Source organism: Artibeus jamaicensis, unplaced genomic scaffold (genome assembly GCF_021234435.1).
Source record: "Artibeus jamaicensis isolate MK-2021 breed Jamaican fruit bat unplaced genomic scaffold, CSHL_Jam_final contig_354, whole genome shotgun sequence".
In the NCBI taxonomy this organism is placed as follows: Eukaryota; Metazoa; Chordata; class Mammalia; order Chiroptera; family Phyllostomidae; genus Artibeus; species Artibeus jamaicensis.
This window is the reverse complement of record NW_026521803.1, coordinates 29189108-29207233: the sequence shown is the minus strand read 5'-3', so window position 1 is coordinate 29207233 and position 18126 is coordinate 29189108. Positions and strand designations below refer to the sequence as shown.

The following is an 18126-nucleotide window of genomic DNA, read 5'->3' as shown; positions in this document are numbered from 1 at the left end:
TGATAACTCAGCCAGGATTTCTGCCCTTGAGGAGTTTACAGCTAAGACTGCTCAGAACTCCAAGAACCAAGGTTAGTTCTTTTTCTCCTTTCCTCTGTGAATGGCTGGGTCTGGAAGGCCCCACTTTAGGTGGAGGGGATGGTTTTGATCTTCCTGAGACCTTGACAGAGCCAGGAGGAGAGAAGGTGCCCTCTTGTGACTGGAGTTAGAGGGCTGGCCTGGTCCTCTGCTCAAGCTGGCAAACGTGGCACCAGGAGAGCGTCCGAGGTGTCACACCAGCCCTGATGCAGTATCGAATACCCCGATTTATTGACAGGAGCAGCGAGACTACACAATCTTGTAGATTTGGGGTAGACAGAGTGCCCCTGCTGGCATGAAAACTCACAGCTAAAATCACTCCCAGGGACCCCACAGGGACCCCATGAAGCCCCTGTCACCACTCCATCGAGTTTCTGTATATCAAAAGCCCCAAATGCAAGGCTTAATGGTGACCACGCGCGAAGAGTTTATCCGCCTGTAGCCCGAGGGCGGTTTTTGCAGAGACTGTCTTCTACATGGCCCTGGCAGACAAGTGGTTTATTCTGAAGTCTGGTCATATTTCCGATTCTGATTTTGTGTTGTCTTTTCACAACAGCCCTGTTATGTTTATGGCTCGGTTGAGATGTGTGTTTTTTTTTTCTTCAAAAAAAGGTATTGCATCCCTCTGTTAGAGGTGTTGTTGGCAACGGTTGCTAGGGAGAGTTGGGTTCAGTTACAGACGCACTGATGCCTGCTCTAATAATACTTTGCTCTGCATAGCTCAGATGCAGACACCTCTTGGCTAAACAGGGCACACGCATTTCAACAGAGGAGGGCTTGAACTTGTACTGCCCAAGCACAGTTGGGCAAAGGAGCACCCCCTGAGCCCAAGTGGAAGGCCCGGGGTGGTGACAGGGCAGTGCTGGGCAGAGGGGGCTCAGGCCTCCCATTCCTGTCATTCCAAATGTCCCATAAAAAGAGGCACGCTCATTCTTCACCTCACCCTGAAAGCGGAGCGCCCCTCCCCAGTATCGCACCGAGATAGCCTGGTGAGGGTCGAGGCAGAGTTTTGGTGATTTCTGGAACCCCGGGGCCCCAGGCAGCCCACATTCTCCTGGCAGTCTGAGATCACTGAGCCACACATTCTAGCAGGGGTGGGACTCCACCAACACAGAGAAGCCAGGCTCCCGGCAGGAAGGGGTGGGGTGAGGCAGGCTGGGCAGGGAAGGGGGTCCCCTTCCCAGCTTTACCTGGGTGGCCTGGCCTCTGGCACAGCCTGGTAGTGTGGGTTGAGAGTGAGGCCCTTTTCCTAAAACACGTGATAGCGGCTCCACCAAATACATAAGGCCAAGAAAATGGAAAAGGTCATGGAAGAGGGGCCAAGGACAGAGGGGCACAGGGTCAGTGGGACAGGAGAGGAGGCTCTCTGGCCTCCTGCCTAGTTCACTGAGAGGCTCAGAACGAAGGTGGGGAGAATGAAAAAGGGCCCTGGGATGGTCCAGACCTGCTTCCTCACTGTACAGAGGGGAAACTGAGCCAGGCAGCGTGAAGGGATGTCTCAGCCACCCACATCTCCTGCTTTGGTGGTCTCCCACCCACTCACCCACATCGCTCATCAGAGTCCAGTACCTGGTACCTATTTCTTGACTTGCTTATGGGGTGACAGGCAGGGCCAGCTGGTGCACAAGTGATGATGGAGGCCAGTCAGGGCATCCTGGGGTATCTTCCTAATAGTGGTGCTGATCTGCTGCACCCTGGAATTGCGTGTAGAGTTCTTTAAAAAAAGGATGCATGGGCCCATCCTGGAGAGTCTAATGGTCTGGGGTAGGGCCCTGTGGCATGTTTCAGAAGGTCCTCCCGGCGTGAGTCTGATGGGTGGCCAGGCCGAGGACCCGTTCTGGGGCCAAAGAAAACCCCATGGCTGGAACTCAGTCTCTCCAGGCTGGACCCCCACTTCTGACAATCACACTGATAGAAGATGCTGCCTCAGTTGGCGCATCTCTGAAACTGACCCAGCACCTACAGTCAGTCATCCAACGCGTTGTTACGGGCCAGCAGCACCGGCATCATCTGGGCGCTTGTTAGAGACGCAAACTCTCAGGTTCCACCCAGACCTACTGGACTGGAATCTGCATTTAAGTAACACCCCCCCCCCCCCCCCCCCGCCCGGCCCCCGTGATTTGTACGCACATTCCAGCTGAGGAACTGATGAGATTTACACGCTTGGTTGGCACACAGCAGATATGTAAAAAATGTTGGTGAGTAGAATTTTACTTCTAAAACCACCACTGAGAAAAGGGCCACATCTCAGGCCAAGACCACTTTTTGAGCAGTAGGACGGGCAACAGGGTCCCATGGAGACCCCAGGGTCTCTGGCGTCACCAGAGCTCACGAGCGTGGTGCTTCTGGGTTTTTGGGGATGATGATGCTAAGTCCCGCTGGGAAGGGTTAAAGGTCCTTTGTCCTTCCTGGGGGGCGTTTCTCTCTCACGGGGGTTGTTTCTCAACTCAGCAGGTGGCCCTCACACTTCTGCCCACTCTATCAGAGCCCGCCCCTCTCTTCCAGTGCTGCCAGTCCCCACTGTGGAAGGCCCGGCCAGAACGTGGATGGCCAAGGAGACGACATCCAAAGACAGCTGCGGAAGCCGCACTCCGAGGGCGCTTCATACCCCGGGTGCTTCGCAGCCAGTTCGGTCATTAAACTGGGTCTCAGGACTTGCATGTGGAGGCAGCGGCCAACCCTGGCCACATGAGGGGCATTGCAGAGGCCACCCAACTGCACCGGGGGCTGGCTGGGGAGCCAGTGGCAGTGGGCCTGGGTAGAAGGAGCTGAGCATGAACCCCAGAGGGAGAAAGTGGGGGGCAGGGTTCTGGGGGCTGGACCCAGGACTGCCCGCCAGCAAAGAGATAAACATCAGATTTGCCAGAAAGCAAACTTGGGTGGAAAAGGGCAGCCCTGTGGGCGTGAAGAGGGAAGTGGGGTTTGATGAGCCCTGCTCTCCTTCTGAGTGAGTCTGGGGTGGGTGTGGCCATGAACTACGCTGCCCCGAAAGCCTATTCTAACCGGCCACTTCCTGAGCTGCAGAGAGGAGCAGCGGGGCCCAGGGAGGCCCGATCTGACACCGTGTTGGTTTCCTGTGGGCCTCACAAGCAGGGGGTCTGTAAGGTTAGCCTCACGCCAGCACATCCAGGCTGCCTTGCATGGGAGCCGAAAGGGCCTTGAGCAGCGACCCAGGAGGCCTGAGTGCCCGGCTCAAGCCTCCTGGTTATGCCCTTCAAGGGACTCCCTCCTCAGCTTACACGAAAGCTGGAACTGCAGGTGGTGAAGAGGGGGAGAGTGGGCCCTAAGAGGGACATTTAGACTTCTAAATACCTGACCCACAAATGCTCTACCCAGGCAAACGGCGGAGGCGGGCGTGATGGCCCTCCTCTGCCCTAGAGGCGAGGCGGCAGCCGGAGGGTTGACAAACCTATCCCTGAGCCACAATGTGGTGTAAGCGGCTTTCTGAGGACTAGGGGGACCCAGGACTGTTTCGTGCCAGCGGCGGGTCCTGGGGAGAGCGAGAAAGGATGAGGCTCACGTGTCCTGGCTCAGCCCCAGCAGCGCAGAATGCTAAGATCCACGGCTGCGTGTCAGCAGTTGAGCGCTTCTCCAGCGAGAGCCGTGGAGGCCAAGCTCCCGGGGACCGCGTGAATCAGGTGGGGAATCAGGTGGGGAGTCTTTTCCCAGCTTCCACCCTAGTCTTCTCTCCCTGTCCTAGTGTTTGCCAAACGGGGCCTCTCAGGACAGTAACTCAGGAGAAGTTGTTAGCTGGGGATTGTAAAGAGGGCTTCGCTGAGTTCGGCGCAGCCAAGCAGGCCCCCTTCCTGCCCTCCTCGGCCAGCCCGCTTTGAGACTGATGGAGAGGGCAGGGAGCCCCTCTAGTGGGTGAGCATTTGCTGGGACTGACACTCTGCTGGGCACTGTGGGCGAGGCCCCTTGAACCACAGGTCACTGGCAGAAATGCCCGACCTGGGCAGGACCTTGGGTGGCCCCTGAGGTCAGCTGTCCTTTCCCACTGGGAGCATCCCCCAGGTCCTGCGTCTAAAAGACCATTGTCTAAAAGACCTGGCCTATCCTGGCTCTCCTCAAGAGAGGAGAAAAGCCAAGGCCAGAGACCCAGCCCCTTCCTGACTCCCCCGTGCCTGGTGGTACGTGGCCGACAAGCTGCTCCCCTGCCGTCACCCTCCACACTCTCCCAGGACATTCCGGCCCGCGAGGAACATGCCCAATGTGCAAATCCCTCAGGTAATTCGGGAATTCGTCACCAGGGGAGCACCGGCGATCCAGGAATGGAAACCTGATCGGGGGCCAGGGCTGGAGAGACACAGCCCAGGCTGGCCAGCGAGGGCTCAGGTTGCAGCGAGCCGGCTCCTGGGGACGGGAGGTGAGAGCAGGGATGGAGCCCTGTGGGCAGCATGTGGGGGGGGGGCAGCTTCCTCCCTGTTCTCAGGGAGAAGACAGCGGCCTGTGACCCAGGTGCTTGTGACCAGGGTGACCATCTGTCCTGGCTTGCACCTGGTGTCTGGGTGTGACTATGAGTAGAGGTCTCTGGCTCTCAGAAGTGTCATGGTTTGGACAACCTCCTGTACGGTCGCCCTGGTTAAGACAGACCTGCAGGTGGTCCGTCTCTTACAGTTCTTGCTTTCAGACCTTCCAAGCTGCTGTTTACTCTCTTTGGACTGGAAACTCAACTTGTATCTCAGCCAGTCTAATGTCCAAAGCAAAAGCAGAGCTGATTTTCTCCAGTCAAGAGTCTTCGAGAATAGTCCCAGGGCCATACCGTGCCACCTGCCACCTACCCCTGAGGCCACCAGTTCTGGGGCCAGCAGTTCACCTGCTACCACCCATGACGAACAAGCAGGTTTTAGCTCCCCAACTCCCCACTCATAAGACAAACTGCGCTGGGCTCAGTCTCAGGGCCCAAGCCCATGCCTGCCTACATACACTCTCACCGGGAAACCATCGCTGGACCTGCCACCCATGGCAGAAAGAAGGAGGAGCAGGGTCAGGCTCTCGGGGGCTGGAGGGCCTGAGCGGAAAAGCACCAAGGAATAAGACCGCGTCGGATGGCCAGGCCTCCCTTTTATCCCCAAGTGGTTTCAGGACGCTCAGTGCATCGGCAGACGGACCCAGCCTGTCCTGCTCAGACCATCTAAGCACCAGCTGCAACCAATGGTACCACCTCCAGGGGCAGGGATGGGGGAGGGTTTGGCCCTAGGGAGGAGGAAGAAGAGAAGGGAGAAGTCCACAGCAAGTTCATGTCTGCTAGGACAGGGAGAGGTCAAAGCACAGCCTGTAAGCCCAACAGCCAGCTCCCTTATCATGGAAATAGAAGGAGGGAAAGGCTGGTTAAACAGGACGCACCTATAAAATTATATTGGTCCATCGTAACCATGGAGCACTCACACAAACACACGTAAATCCGGCCACTCATCCCTTGCCCCTTGAGTGCCTTTTTATTTTCTATAATTAATCGGGCAAGGGTGGAACTTGGGAAAAGTTCAACCGTGGTCAGAATTCGCAGGCTTCTCTCTAGTAATAACCCGAGGGGGGCGGGGCGGTGGGGGCGGAGGCGCAGCTGTTGGTGTCGGGTTACCTGCAGCATGTTGAGGAGCAGGCTGCGGAACTTGGTCCCCTCCACCATGAAGAGCGCCATCTTGTCGCAGAGCTTGGCGGCCGTGAAGGCGAAGCTGCGGTCGGACACCGCCTTCTGGTAGATGGTCCGGACGATCTCGCCCAGCATCTCCTCGGAATTGGTCGAGTTCTGGGCCTCCTCCATGAAAGTGGTGAGCTTGGCATCCACGTCGCTGCTGTTGTTCCGCATGCTGTTCAGGATCTCAATCAGCTTGTCCATCTTGTTCTGCTGAGGGTTGGTGGTCTCCACCGCCACTTCATCCTGGGGGCATGGGAGACAAACTGGGTCGCACCTGAGTGCCACCGAGGTTTCTGTGTGTATGTCAGGGGAGTGGCTGGTGGAGGGAGGCCTGCCACCCCCAAAAGGATGCAGCCCTACCTTCTAGAACCTGGGGTCTGATCCCTTCCGGGGACGCTGACCCCCACTGCGGACCCTCAGGCCCCACGCTCTCTGTTGGCCTTGTCCTTGGCCCCTGTGACAGCCTGAGCTGAGCCTTCTAGTGAGCTCTGCCTCTTACCCAGGATTCTCATACACATTGGTTCTGTTTGGCTACTTGTCCGTCAAAGGTCTCAATCCGGAAATGATTTAATAGGGCTTATAAAAGATGAAACAAGATAACGAATAAAAAATTGGGCCAAAGAAAGAAGGAGGGCAGGAAGACTGGGTCAGGAAGGAAGGTGGCGTCCAAAATGCTTGCTTCGTTAATCAGAGGCGGCCGTGGAGAAGCTCCAGGCCCCTGGGGCCCCAGGGCGGCTGTTCTCTGGCATCAGGACCCCTGGGGACGCGGTCCTGGCTTCGTGTCCTGTGCAGGCCGAGCTGGCCTTCCACCCACAGACACTGCACACCAAAGAATCCCCCAGCCTGTCACTAAAATGACCGGCACTTCTAGGGGAGAAATTTCAGGCAGAAAGCCCTACACGCTTCTGAGGTTTCAAGGCCACCGCACCGGAGCCAGGCTGGAGGAGGAAGAAAAAGGGCACCTGACAGTCTCAGAAGTACTCACTCAGTCACACTGCGCTGGTAGCTGAGAGTACAGCTGGCCTACCTGCTGGGGTGGAGGGCAGGGTGGAGGGCAAGATTAGGGGGGCCCCCACGCGCCCTTCTGTTTTCAACAAGGAGAGCTCTGGGCTAAAAGGCCCAGACAGAGGTTCTAGAACCTGCTCTCTGCCTCTAGCCTCCTGGCTTTGGGACGTGGTTTCACTCTCTGGGCCTCAGTTTCCTCCCTGGTAACACGAGGAGGTGATGCTAGAAGGGGTACCCCTCCCCCGCTGCCTGTGCCCCGGGGCGGGAAGAGCAGTGGGGGAGGGTGTCTTTACACTTGTGCTGTAAAAGGCTTCCCTGGGGGGCCTTACAGCTGCTGGCCCCACAGGGAGCGGTGGGTGGAGGATGCCAGGAGCACCACTGCTGCACCGAGACTTGACTGGGAAAGAGGTCTGCCTGCCTGTCCTGCCCGAGGGTGGGCCTGGGCCTGGCTTCTGGGGTGAAGAGCGGAGGAGAGGAGGCTGGAGAGTGAGGCCGGGGAGGCGTGCAGCACTCGAAGCTCCCTCGCAACCCCGAAGGAAGACTCCCGAGAGGCCCTTCTTGGGAGCAGTCCCTTTCCAAGGTGACCTTACCTTCCCGCTTGGCTGGGGAGGGGAGCTAGAGGAGCACGCTGAACTTACTGCTGCCAGAGACAGATCCCCCTCACTGCTCTGGAGGCTTGGGGGTGTGTCTTCCTGAAGTTGTGAACCAAGCTCCAGTGATGCTGGGAGTGAGGGCAGAGATGGCAAGGCCGAGGCCTGCTCCTGCTCTGCTCAACTCACCTTTGCTCTCAGCCCTGGCAGGAACCACGGCCTGGCCGGTACTCACCCTGGGAGAAGTGTGAGTCCTTCTCATCTCCCCCAACTGGCCTTTACCATTAACAGGGCAGTGTCTGACCCCAGGAAATGCTGAAGGGATGGGCCAAACCTCCTCTACGCCCTCCCGTCACCCCAGGGACGCACCCCTCCCTCCCTTCCCATCTCAGGCTGGGGGCTGGTACCAAGTGCCCACTTGGCCTCTTGGAGGGGCCAGAAGGTGAGGGGCTAGAATGTGATGGAGGGGTTCATGCAGAGCTGGCCATGGGCCTGCCCTCTGGTGGCCAGGGGTCCCCAAGACAGTGGTGGCCTCTGCTTCCACTGCAGGGCTCCCTAGTCCCTTAAACCGAGCCCGCCTTCCAACGTGCCTACCTCATGCCGTCCTCCCTGGTGTAAGAGAACAACAAAAATTCAATTACCGGTACCTTTTCTTTCAGCCTCCTCCGCAGCCTGTCTTTGGAAGACTGGAGCAGGGTAATTTTGGGCCGTTCCCCGAAGCGCTCGGGGATAATACTGTCTTTACGCTTTGTCTCGGCCTCGGGGGCTCCCGGCTGCTGCGCGGGCAGCCTCTCAGAAGCCGCTGGGGCCGGGCCATCGGGGCTGCAGGGGGGCTCGAGGCCAATGTGCCCGGTGTCCCCCAGGGCATCCTCAAGTTTGGGGCTCTCCATGGCCACGGTCTCTTTGGCACTGCGGTGGGCGCCTGCCTCCCCCTTGTCGCCAGGTGGGTGCTTCGTGTTGCCATGGTGCCAGCGCCGGTTCTGGCTGTAGCCGTGATGGGTGGGCCTCCCTGAGGGGTGGGGCACCGAGCCCCCCTGGTAGGATTTCTGGTGGTCCCTGTTGTGTTTGGCACTGCCCGGCTGGTGGTCGCCGTGTTGCTGGGGCTTGTTCCCTCCTGGAGGTCTCTGCTGCCGTCTGCGAACCAAAGGGGACAGACAGAGAAGATGACCGGGTGGGCTGCTCAGGGTCCCTGTGTCCAAACACGACAAGAGGGATTCACTGAGTCGCTCATTGTTCATTCTTCCCACACCCTCGCTGAGCATCGCCCGTGGGCCCAGCTCTGGGACGGGCCTGGGGAGACAGCGGAGAACGAGGCAGCAGGTCCCTGAGACTGCAGAGGGTTTAAGTCCACCTGTGACTTAAAACGTCATAGTCTGCAGGGAGCCCTCCTAACGCTTATCTGCAGCTGCTCACTACGTCCTCTCAAAGCAACGGTTACCATTCTGTGAATCTTCTAAATGTATTCGATGCACGTTCTAGCAAAAATATATACACAGGCCTGCCTCCGGTACCAACTCTCCTTGTAATGACTTTTCACCACCATTGCTCTGAAAAGCTGTATCATTTGTTAAGTCACCTTTTTTCACGACACTGACATTTTCACCCCCAAACCCGACCACAACACATGCTGTAAGAAGTTGTTACGAGCTGAATTGTGCTCCCCCACCCTGATTCACGAGTTGAAGCCCCAACCCCTAGAACCTCGGAAAGTGACTGTGTTTGGAGATGCGACCTTCACAAAGACAATTAAGGTAAAATGAAGCCACTGGGGTGGCGCACAGTCCCACAGCCCTGGTGTCTTTATGAGGAGACATTAGGACAGATGTGCCCATGCACAGAAGACAGGCCACCGGAGGACACGGTGAGGAGGAGGCCACCTGCAAGCCAAGGTGAGAGCCCCCAGAGGAACCCAAACCCGCTGAAGCCTTGATCCTGGACCTCCAGCCTCCAGAACTGTGAGAGGGTAAACTTCTGTCGTTTCGGCCTCCCAGCCTGTGATGTATTATTGTGGCAACCCCAGCTGACGGATACAGAAGTGACATTTAGCGTGACTGCGCTGAGCAAAGGCAGGCGCACCAATGCACTTGACAGAACGCTTTCCGAGCACAGCGTGTCATGCAGAAGAAATCTGCGCTGTGCATCGTGGTGCAGACCAAATATTTCGATTTGTGGATCAAAGGCAAGCGAGTTGGGAGGGGGGCACATTCTGATGGCCCTTCGGTCTTGAGCACAGTGGCTCCTCCGTCTCCGCAAGCCTCCCATGTTCCACCTCTGTTTCGTCCTCACAGTGTTATGGGACGTTATTTGAAGTTCAAGTGGAGAACAAGATAACCACGAGTCCCTCGAACGTTCTAAAGCCGGCAAAGAGAGTTTGCAGAAAGAAGACTTTATCTTCTGAAAACCGAGGCCCACACCATCCTCCTCTGTGACCCCTCTCTTCGGCGAGTACAACAGACCTTTCTTACCGTGTGTTTTATAAACAAACTGTATTTATTTTCTTTCAAATTATTACTGATATAAAGTCAGTTTAAGGCTCACTTGATAATTTTGGATCTGTGAAAATTGGGGGTACCTTGGGTTGGGGTTTAACATACCATTTCCCCATTAAAATTAATGAAAACATTTTTTGGGGGGAACAGCTTTCCCTACGTGGCAGGGTTTTTTTTGGAAATTAGTTGTTACGTGAGAGACAGGTGTACGGTGCTCATTGTGTTTCCACACAAATGGTAACTTACAGCATGCAGTACCCCCCTCCCCCCCGTTATCTGCAGGGGTATGCATTCTGAGATGCCCCGTGGCGGTCTGGCCCTTGTATGTGTTCCTCCCACACATATTGAGATGGCCAAAAAGTCCATGTGGTGTTTTTCTGTAAAGGAGGAGACACATTTTTCATTTTCACCAATAACTTTATTAATTTGGATATTTTGAGTATGTCAGCTATCTCCCACATGGGATAATACTGATTCTTACCAGTTAATGTCAATTCGACCTTTACAAACTTCAACTGACCGATCTGACTGTGGAGCATCGTCCAGCGAGATTGAAACCTTCAGCACGAAACTCTGCAAACCACTTTGACACGTTCGATCAGCCACAGCGCCTTCTCCATACACTGCCCAAATCTTTGTCTGCATTTCAGTTGTGTTTTTACCTTTCTTGAAATAATAAAGCATAATATGCTGGAAATGTGTATTTTCTTCCATCTCCAATATTAAAATGGCTACACAAAAATTTAATTGTGATTTGTGTTTTAAACGCACGCTGATATGACAGCTGTCACGATACAATCTAACAAGAGTGTTTCGAATAAAGTTAAAGACAACTGAGCGCTACCAAAGGCATCTTAGGGAAAAAAACCAAACGATGTTTTTGGCCAACCCAATACAAGCTTCTCCTTTAGAGGAGGAAGGCTTCTCTCTGACATATGCAAACGGCCAGCAGCACTGCTCTTGTGCTTTGGGCCACTAGCAGGCGAAACAGGGGCGACCTGAATGCACAATACGAGGATGGCTGCTAAGTGACTAAGTGAGGGGGTGGGGGACGGCATATGCGGTGTGGAGACAGTGGCCCAAGGGGTGACTCATGACCAGGGCAGGATGGGGTGGTGCGAGACTTCATCATGCTGCTCAGAACGGCGAGCAACGGAAAACTTAAGAATTGTTCACTTTTGGAATTGTCCATTGAGATTTTCAGACCACGGTGGGCCACAGGTAACCGAAACCACAGAGAGGGAGCCGCGAATTGGGGGGGACGACTGTATTAGAAGTAGGCATTTTGTATGTCTCCGGATGGAAATTCGACGGTTTGTTACAAGAGCCTCTAACACCCGCAGACCACTGGACCCTGCCATTTCCCTTGTGACAACTTACAAAGGAAATAATGAAAGGTGTGCACAGGGATGTAGGTTCAAGGACATTCACAGTGGCAATGTCTGTAACTGCAGAACACCGAATGGGGAGCGGCGGAGAGCACGGTGAAAGAGCTCGGGCTTACCGAGGGAGGAAAACGTGTGCTGTGTGTAATACGTAGGGCACGGTGCTGCTTCTTAAGGCAAGTATTTGCACGCACCAAGAAACCTGGAAGGATACACTCTGAAATGTTAACAGTAGTTTTTGAAAGGAACACAACTTTATTTTTCTAAACTTTTTATTGTGAGCTAGTTATAGACTCACACGCAGTAGTAGCAAGAGATATCACCGAGAGGTCTTCTGTGCCCTCTACCCAGTTTCCCCCCTTCAACATCCTGCAAAACTATAGCCCACGATCCCGGCCACGGTTTTCACATCCATACAGTCAAGATACAGAACATTCCCATCACCACGAAGACCCTTCGTACTCCCTTTCTGTAGTCACACCCACCTCCCTCCCACCACCTCCTCCTTAGCCCCTGGGCACAGCTAATCTAGTCCCCAAGCCTGTAACTTTGTCATCTCCAGGGTGTTATCGAAATGGAACCATACATGATGTGACCCTTCGGGATGGACCTTTCTCACTCAGCATGCAGTTCCCGGCGATTCATCCAGGTGGTTGCGTGTATCCATAGTTCATCCCTTTCACTATTCATTCCACGGTGCGGGTGTACCAGCGAGCTTAACCATGTACCCACCATAGGACAAAGCTCGTTTCCGGTTATTGGCCATTATGCACAAAGCTGCTAGGAACACTTGTGAACAGGTGGACAGTTTTTCCCTCTGGGATGAGCGCCCGAGAGCACCACTGACGGGCTGTAGGGCACCTGCAGGTTTAGTTCTTTAAAACCCCATCAAACTGTTTTCCAGAGAGGCGGTGCCATTTCACACTCCTGCCCATCAGTCCCGAGAAGCTCCCGGAGAAGCTTTCAGGCGTTACTCCCTTGGGTGATTTTTCAGCCCCGCTTTTTTTCTCACCCACTTTCTGGACTCCGAGGACGTGTGGGGCTCAGCTCGTTCTTTCTCGGTGTGTTTTCGCTCTGTGGCTCAGGCAGGGTCATTTCCACTGTTCTACGACCCGGAACACCGGCTCTTTCCTCTGCCCCCTCCGCTCTTCTGCTGTGCCTATCCGTTGAGTTTTTGTGTGGTTCTCTGTTGTATCTTTGATTGCTTTGCCCAGACCTATTTTTTCATTTGTGTCAAGTATGTTCCTAATTGTTCTTCGAAGCAGTTTTACACTGGCTGCCCTAAAATCTTAGATAATGCTAACATTGTTGTCGTCATCTCAGCGTTGGCGTCTATTGTCTTTTTTGTTCTGCCGTGATTTTTCTGGGGTTTGGTATGACAAGAGAATTTCAGGTGAAACCTAGACATCTTGGGTATTACGTTAGGAGGCTCTAGACTTCACCAAACCTTTTATCTGGTTTCTTCTGACCTTGCTCCGGGCAGAGGACAGGGGTGGGACTTCTGGATGCCCACACTGACACAGGGCGCCTTGTCACATTCTGAGGAGAAGGGTGGGATCCTGGCCCCGTACCTGGCCTTTGCTGGGTGGGAGGGGTGAAGTCACTATTTTCTGGGGTGTGTGCCTGGAGTCGAGTGCTGTCATCTAAGAGTTTCCCGTCTTGGGAGGCCGCCCCTTTTCTGGTCCTTCGGCTGGAGCTTTTGTTGGGGGCTTTGGGGTTGCCAGCTTCTTTAGCTCCAAGTCGCGGCTCTATGAGGCCAAGAAGAAAACTCAAGCAAGTCACCACTGCGTCGTTCCTCAGGTGCCAAGGACCCCAGCCAGTCTGCCTTCTCTCCACCTTTTGGAGTCCTCTTGTTTTATTTCATTTTTTAAAATATATAACGTCCGGGGGTTTTAGTCACCTGTATCTATTTTAGGAACTTAAGAGTCACGACAGAAACATCAATTGCACCCTGGAACACTGAACTGGGCTGGAGGCCCTATGGTATTTTTCATCCTTGTCTGGGTTTGATCTCAGTGGGCCTAAGGCTTTCATTCTGGAAGATGGTCAATTTGCATTGACAGCAGGGAGGGGGTCACCAGTATGGACACCCAGGGGAGAGTTGGGCCCCATCAGCCAAGTGAGTCGCTGAGTCGGCCCCTCCCAGGGACCGGCAGCTGGCCACAGAAGAAATTCCATGGCCCATCAACTCTCCAGGGTGCCATGTACTGGTGCCTTGTGTGAATTCTCTCTGCTTTGATTTTTTTAATTACTTTCAACTAATTGGCCCTTTCTCCTCCCACTCTCTTTGTTCTGTGAGTGTGAGTAATTTTTAAGCTCAGAGAAGAAGAACCTTGGAAATTCCCTGGCAGATCAAGCTCGATTCTTCCCACTGCTGTCATCCTTCTGCAGAACCTTCGTGGTGCCTGCAGCCATGCCCAGGAGTGCCCCCAGAGAGGGCTGACCAAGCCCTTCCCAGCATCTGTCTTGAAACTGTCTGGCTTCCCAGTTACCCTATCAGGGATTTCCCTCTCTGTGCCCTAAATCACACATAACAAAACTTCCTTCTACCTCCAGGAAGCCGGAGGTAATTTTTACATGGCTGGGGTGGCGGGGAGTCGAAGACTCAGAAAGAATTCCAATGGGTCTTCCCAGACCTTCCATTGTTTCTTTCTGTAAATTGGGGGAGGGGGACTAGAATTCTGCATCCTCTTAGATCGGAAGACCTTGGAGCCACCCGGCCCTGTCAGTGCGGCCAGGACCGAGACTGCCCGGTTGCTGGGCAGAGTGGGCCCTCTCGGCCTCATTCTGCCCGGTGGCAGCTCCTCTGCACACGTGGAGCAATGCCTGTGGCTGGGAGGGGAGGCCTGGGAGGCCACCCTCAAGGCCCCCTCCTAACCAGGCAGGTGAGACCGGTGGAGTCAAGTGCGGGACGGCTGCTGTGGTGCTGGGTGGGAGGTAAGATGGGCTGGGTGGCCCCTGGAGGGCAGGGAAGAGCCAGGTGCCATGGAGGCAAGGGGCACGCAACCTCTTCTCCTGTGTCCTCCTTCCTGCTCGAGGCCCTGCTTCATTCTCTCTGGGCAGGCAGGTCAACACTTTCTTTCCATTTTACAGATAAGCCAACCGAGGCTCCTAAGGTGAAATCTATACCTGAGGGTCTTGTAGCAACTCTTGGAAGTGAGCCCAGCCTGTTGGCTTGTCCCAAAACCCAGCACCCACCTCCTGTCTCTCCCCCATTCCCTCTTAGATCCAGGCCTCTCAGGAGAGACTGAATTACAACTGAGGCCTGCTGTGGTGACAGCCACATGAGGCCCACATCCTGGGCCCAGGAAAGGACTGCGAGGGCCCGATGCTTTGGAACAGACTTGGGGTGGGGCCTTGGGCCCTAACAAAGGAGACCCAGGCTTCCCTGCACTGGCCATTCACAAATATTTGTCAGCGGTCGCTGGCTGCACTGACCCAAACCAGCTCCTCTCTCTTCTGTGTTTGCTGGCCCCGGGTTTGGTGGCGACCTTCCCCCAGGGGCCAGCTGGCCGCTCACCATGAAACCTGCGGGTTTAGGTTTGGCTGGGCTGGGGATAAACTGCTTTTGCTCCCGGTGGCCAGGCAAGAAAGACGCACTTAGTCTCACACACACGGATATGTGAATCCAGAGACACACTGCACGTGCCGATTTGCAGCCCTGCAAGCAAACAAGGGGGGTGGGAATCCACCCCCCTGCCTGCTTATTATGCCCTAATCTCCCCGGGATTCGTTCTCCCTGGTAGCGGTGGGCAGGAATGGCTCAGGAGATAAGATTAATATTCCATTTGTGCTGCTGGCAACACCTGCTGTTAGGGAAATAATGCTTTTTTTTTTTTGAGAATGGAAATTGTCAGTATGCTGTTTCCATCACTCATTTAGTTTATTCTTTCTTCTTCGGGTTCTGAAATCAGATGTCTTGTTTCACTCTACGATTTCTCTTTTATTAAAAAAAAATTCTCTGAACACCACAGCTGCATGTTGGGAGGTGGGTGGTGGGAGAATATCTTCAGATTTTGTTTTAAAAAATGATCTTGACAGCAGTCCCAATGCAGACAAACATTTCTCTGTTCATTTTTTATTTCATAATCATCCCCAACTAGATATTCCGAGGGCCGCTGACTTATTATGGTTCCTTCCATGTCAGACACTTGACCACATAATTTGTAGGTCTGCTTAAAGCTTTCTGAAAGCAAAATTCCTAGGGCGAGTGGTTTTCGAACTATGCACGGGTTCATATTTCTTGCCTTCAGGAAAAGCGATGACTGCTTGCTCTGGAGCTTCGGGGCCTCCACTGCTGCCCACCTCCGCACACCCCGTGGGGTCCCACCTTCCTTGCCCCAGGCACCAGGACAAAGCAGGAGCTGAGACAAGACTCAAGGCTCAGGTGCGGGGGTGGGAGGGCTGCTGCTGAGCTTTGTGCTAGCAAGGGGGGCCCAGAAATAAAGGCTGCTCGCCTCACACATCCACCCAGTTTGCACGAGGACTGTGAAGCTTAATGAGGAAAAGCACAGGGGAGACTTACTTCTCTCTTCAGGGAGCCAACCAAGGGGAACATGACATTGGCTTACCAAAGGAACAAGGATCATAGCAGCCTACATTAACTGAGCACCTGCTATGTACGTGGGGCTAAATTAGATGATGGAAACCCACTGAGTCTGTTCTGCAGGTTGCTCCTTGTCTGCGGTGGCTCAGAGCTGTGTAGCTCAGGGTGACTTTGCCTCTCTGTGTCTCCGTTCCTAGCTGGGTGGATGTGAGGGCTGCACAAGTGACAGCATGACAGCTTGACAGATGGGAAACCCAAGGCTCAGAGAGGCTGCTTCGTTCCCTTGGGGTTGCCCGCTCATTTGTAGCAAGCCAGCCCTGAAACTCTGATCTGGGTTTCCCTGCTAAGGGGCTCCAGACATGCGCCAGGACTGGATCAAATGATCACCTGTCTGAGGTCTCAGAGGTCTCTGGGGCACCGGGGACATTGCACCAAAGCTCTGACAACTGAATACTGAGTCACCTTGGAATGGCTGGACGTCACCGACAGGGCGGCAGCGCCGCACTAGTGAGCCTCTGACCGCCAGGCCCACTCCCTGCACCGGGTCTCAGCACAGGCCCACAGGGAGGGTGCCTGTGGGCCACAGGAACATGCCTGCTGCCCCAGATGGTCATCTCAGTCCAACAGTCCGTGGGACTCTCCTTTCACCCGGAGTTGGGCAGGAAACAATTCAAGACTGAGGCGTCTGCCAGCCAAGGCAAAAGTCCATGTAAGAAGCTCGGCATTTCACTGCATGGTTGGGTGTTTCAGAAACCAGGTGTTCACCTGGCCAAAGGGATGCTCTGGAATGGAAGTGGGAGGGTCTGACCAGTACCTCTGTGAGATGAAGGTTTTCTCACCAACTACAGAATGAATGAACCAACAAGTGATGAAAGGAAAGGCTGGGTCGGTTATTGCTTCATCAGTGAAGTGCGTTCTGAGATCCTGCTCTGCCTGGAGCTTAATCGGGTATCAGTGGGCTTGCCCAAGGCAACATCGCTGATGGAACACTCCGAGGGAAGCTGGGGGCGGGGGTGACGTAAGCTGTACAGCTGTCCCCAAGGAGTTTCTCCACACCTCTCCTAACCCCATCCAGGCTGCAAGGCCCAGACCTGCCTGGGAGCCTCTTCAGCCCCCAGAAGGCACCTCCTTCCCTCCAGACTCCCAGGGTGATTAGGATCTGACTTCCCTGGTCTTTGCCACCAGACTGACAGCCTTGTGCATTCCTCCCGCATGCTCTTAAAAAGCATCTGCTTCCATGGGATGAGGCAGAACCTTCTCTAAATGTCCCCTGGGGTCTGGCAGGAGGTTGGGCATTCATTCATGCCCCAAGTGAGTCCCCAAATATGCCAGGCCCTGGGGACACAGCACTGACGCAGACCTGGGGCTGTGTTCTCACGGAGCTTAGAATCCATTGGAAGAGACAGATGCTAATCCATTAATCACAGAAACCCATATCTGGCTACAGCCAGGGACAAAAGTCACAAAGGAAAGGAAGCAGAGAGCAGCACGCAGGGTCTGTCCTAGTCTGGTCTGGAGGCAGGATCGTGTACTTAGTTAGGAGGACCCAGTGCCAAAGAAAATGCAGGTCTCCTGTTCGGACACTGTTGAGTGTTTGAGGACAGCCACAGCAGAGCATTAAAGCAAGCACAGTCCTTCTGCATGTGGGTCCCTGTGTCATTGCACAGAGTGTACACCCATGCAGCCGGCCCTGGCCAGAGCGCTGCCCGAGGAATGGGACTGGACCTGAGATCACAGGAATAACAGCGTGCGAGCATGCATGAAGCACTAACCCTGTGCCAGGCACGGCTTTCATTTGGCCCTAAGAGGGAGAGACTATTGTTAACTCTGTTTTATAGAGAGATCAGTGAGGCACAGAACGGGTAAGTACATGCCCGAGGCCACATAGCTTGCAAGAGGCAGAGCTTGGATTGGAATGAAGTAGTCTGGCCTTAGACTACCATCCTTAATCACCATGTCTTCTTCCCTCAGGATTCCAAGGCCTGTTCCAGGGTCCCAAGGGCCTGGGGGCAGCCCGCACACCACTGCTGGAATCCAAACTCAGAGGACCCTAGGCCTTGGCCAAAGCCCGAGGGGGACGGGGCTGTGGGCTGGCAGCATGGACTAAGTTTGCAGAAGCTAAGGCCAAAGGTTGAGCGGAGGCCACTGGGAAGCTGAGGACCGTGGGAGGGGAAAGCCTGGGAGGGCTTTGGGCGGGAGCTCTGCTAGAGGTTTGGAAATCCGGCCTTCCCGCCTTGGCTCCACCGCGTCTGGGGAAAACCACAGAAGCCACGTGTGGCCCTCGGGTTTCCATGTGTGCTGGGAACAGTCCTTTCCTCACCACAGCCTGCCAGTTCCTGTGGCTGGGGCTGAGTTTTCCGGTGGCCCTCTGGCTTGGCTGCTGCAGCCTGGGGGAGGG

The 18126-nt window shown here is 54.8% G+C and overlaps 1 protein-coding gene across 2 annotated transcripts in view; it reads right to left on the bottom strand.

The window, feature by feature from the left end:
- The window catches only part of CTIF (cap binding complex dependent translation initiation factor), a 242874-nt gene that overhangs the window by 80118 nt on the left and 144630 nt on the right, over positions 1-18126 (bottom strand). Inside the window, exons 8-9 of one of the 2 annotated variants that reach the window (XM_037165004.2) lie at positions 7950-8442; positions 5657-5956 (exon numbers count right to left, since the gene is read on the bottom strand). In XM_037165004.2, the coding sequence (XP_037020899.2) occupies positions 5657-5956; positions 7950-8442 (793 nt within the window). The remainder of the gene's footprint in view (positions 1-5656; positions 5957-7949; positions 8443-18126) is intronic. The other variant, XM_037165005.2, reaches the window with a different exon arrangement.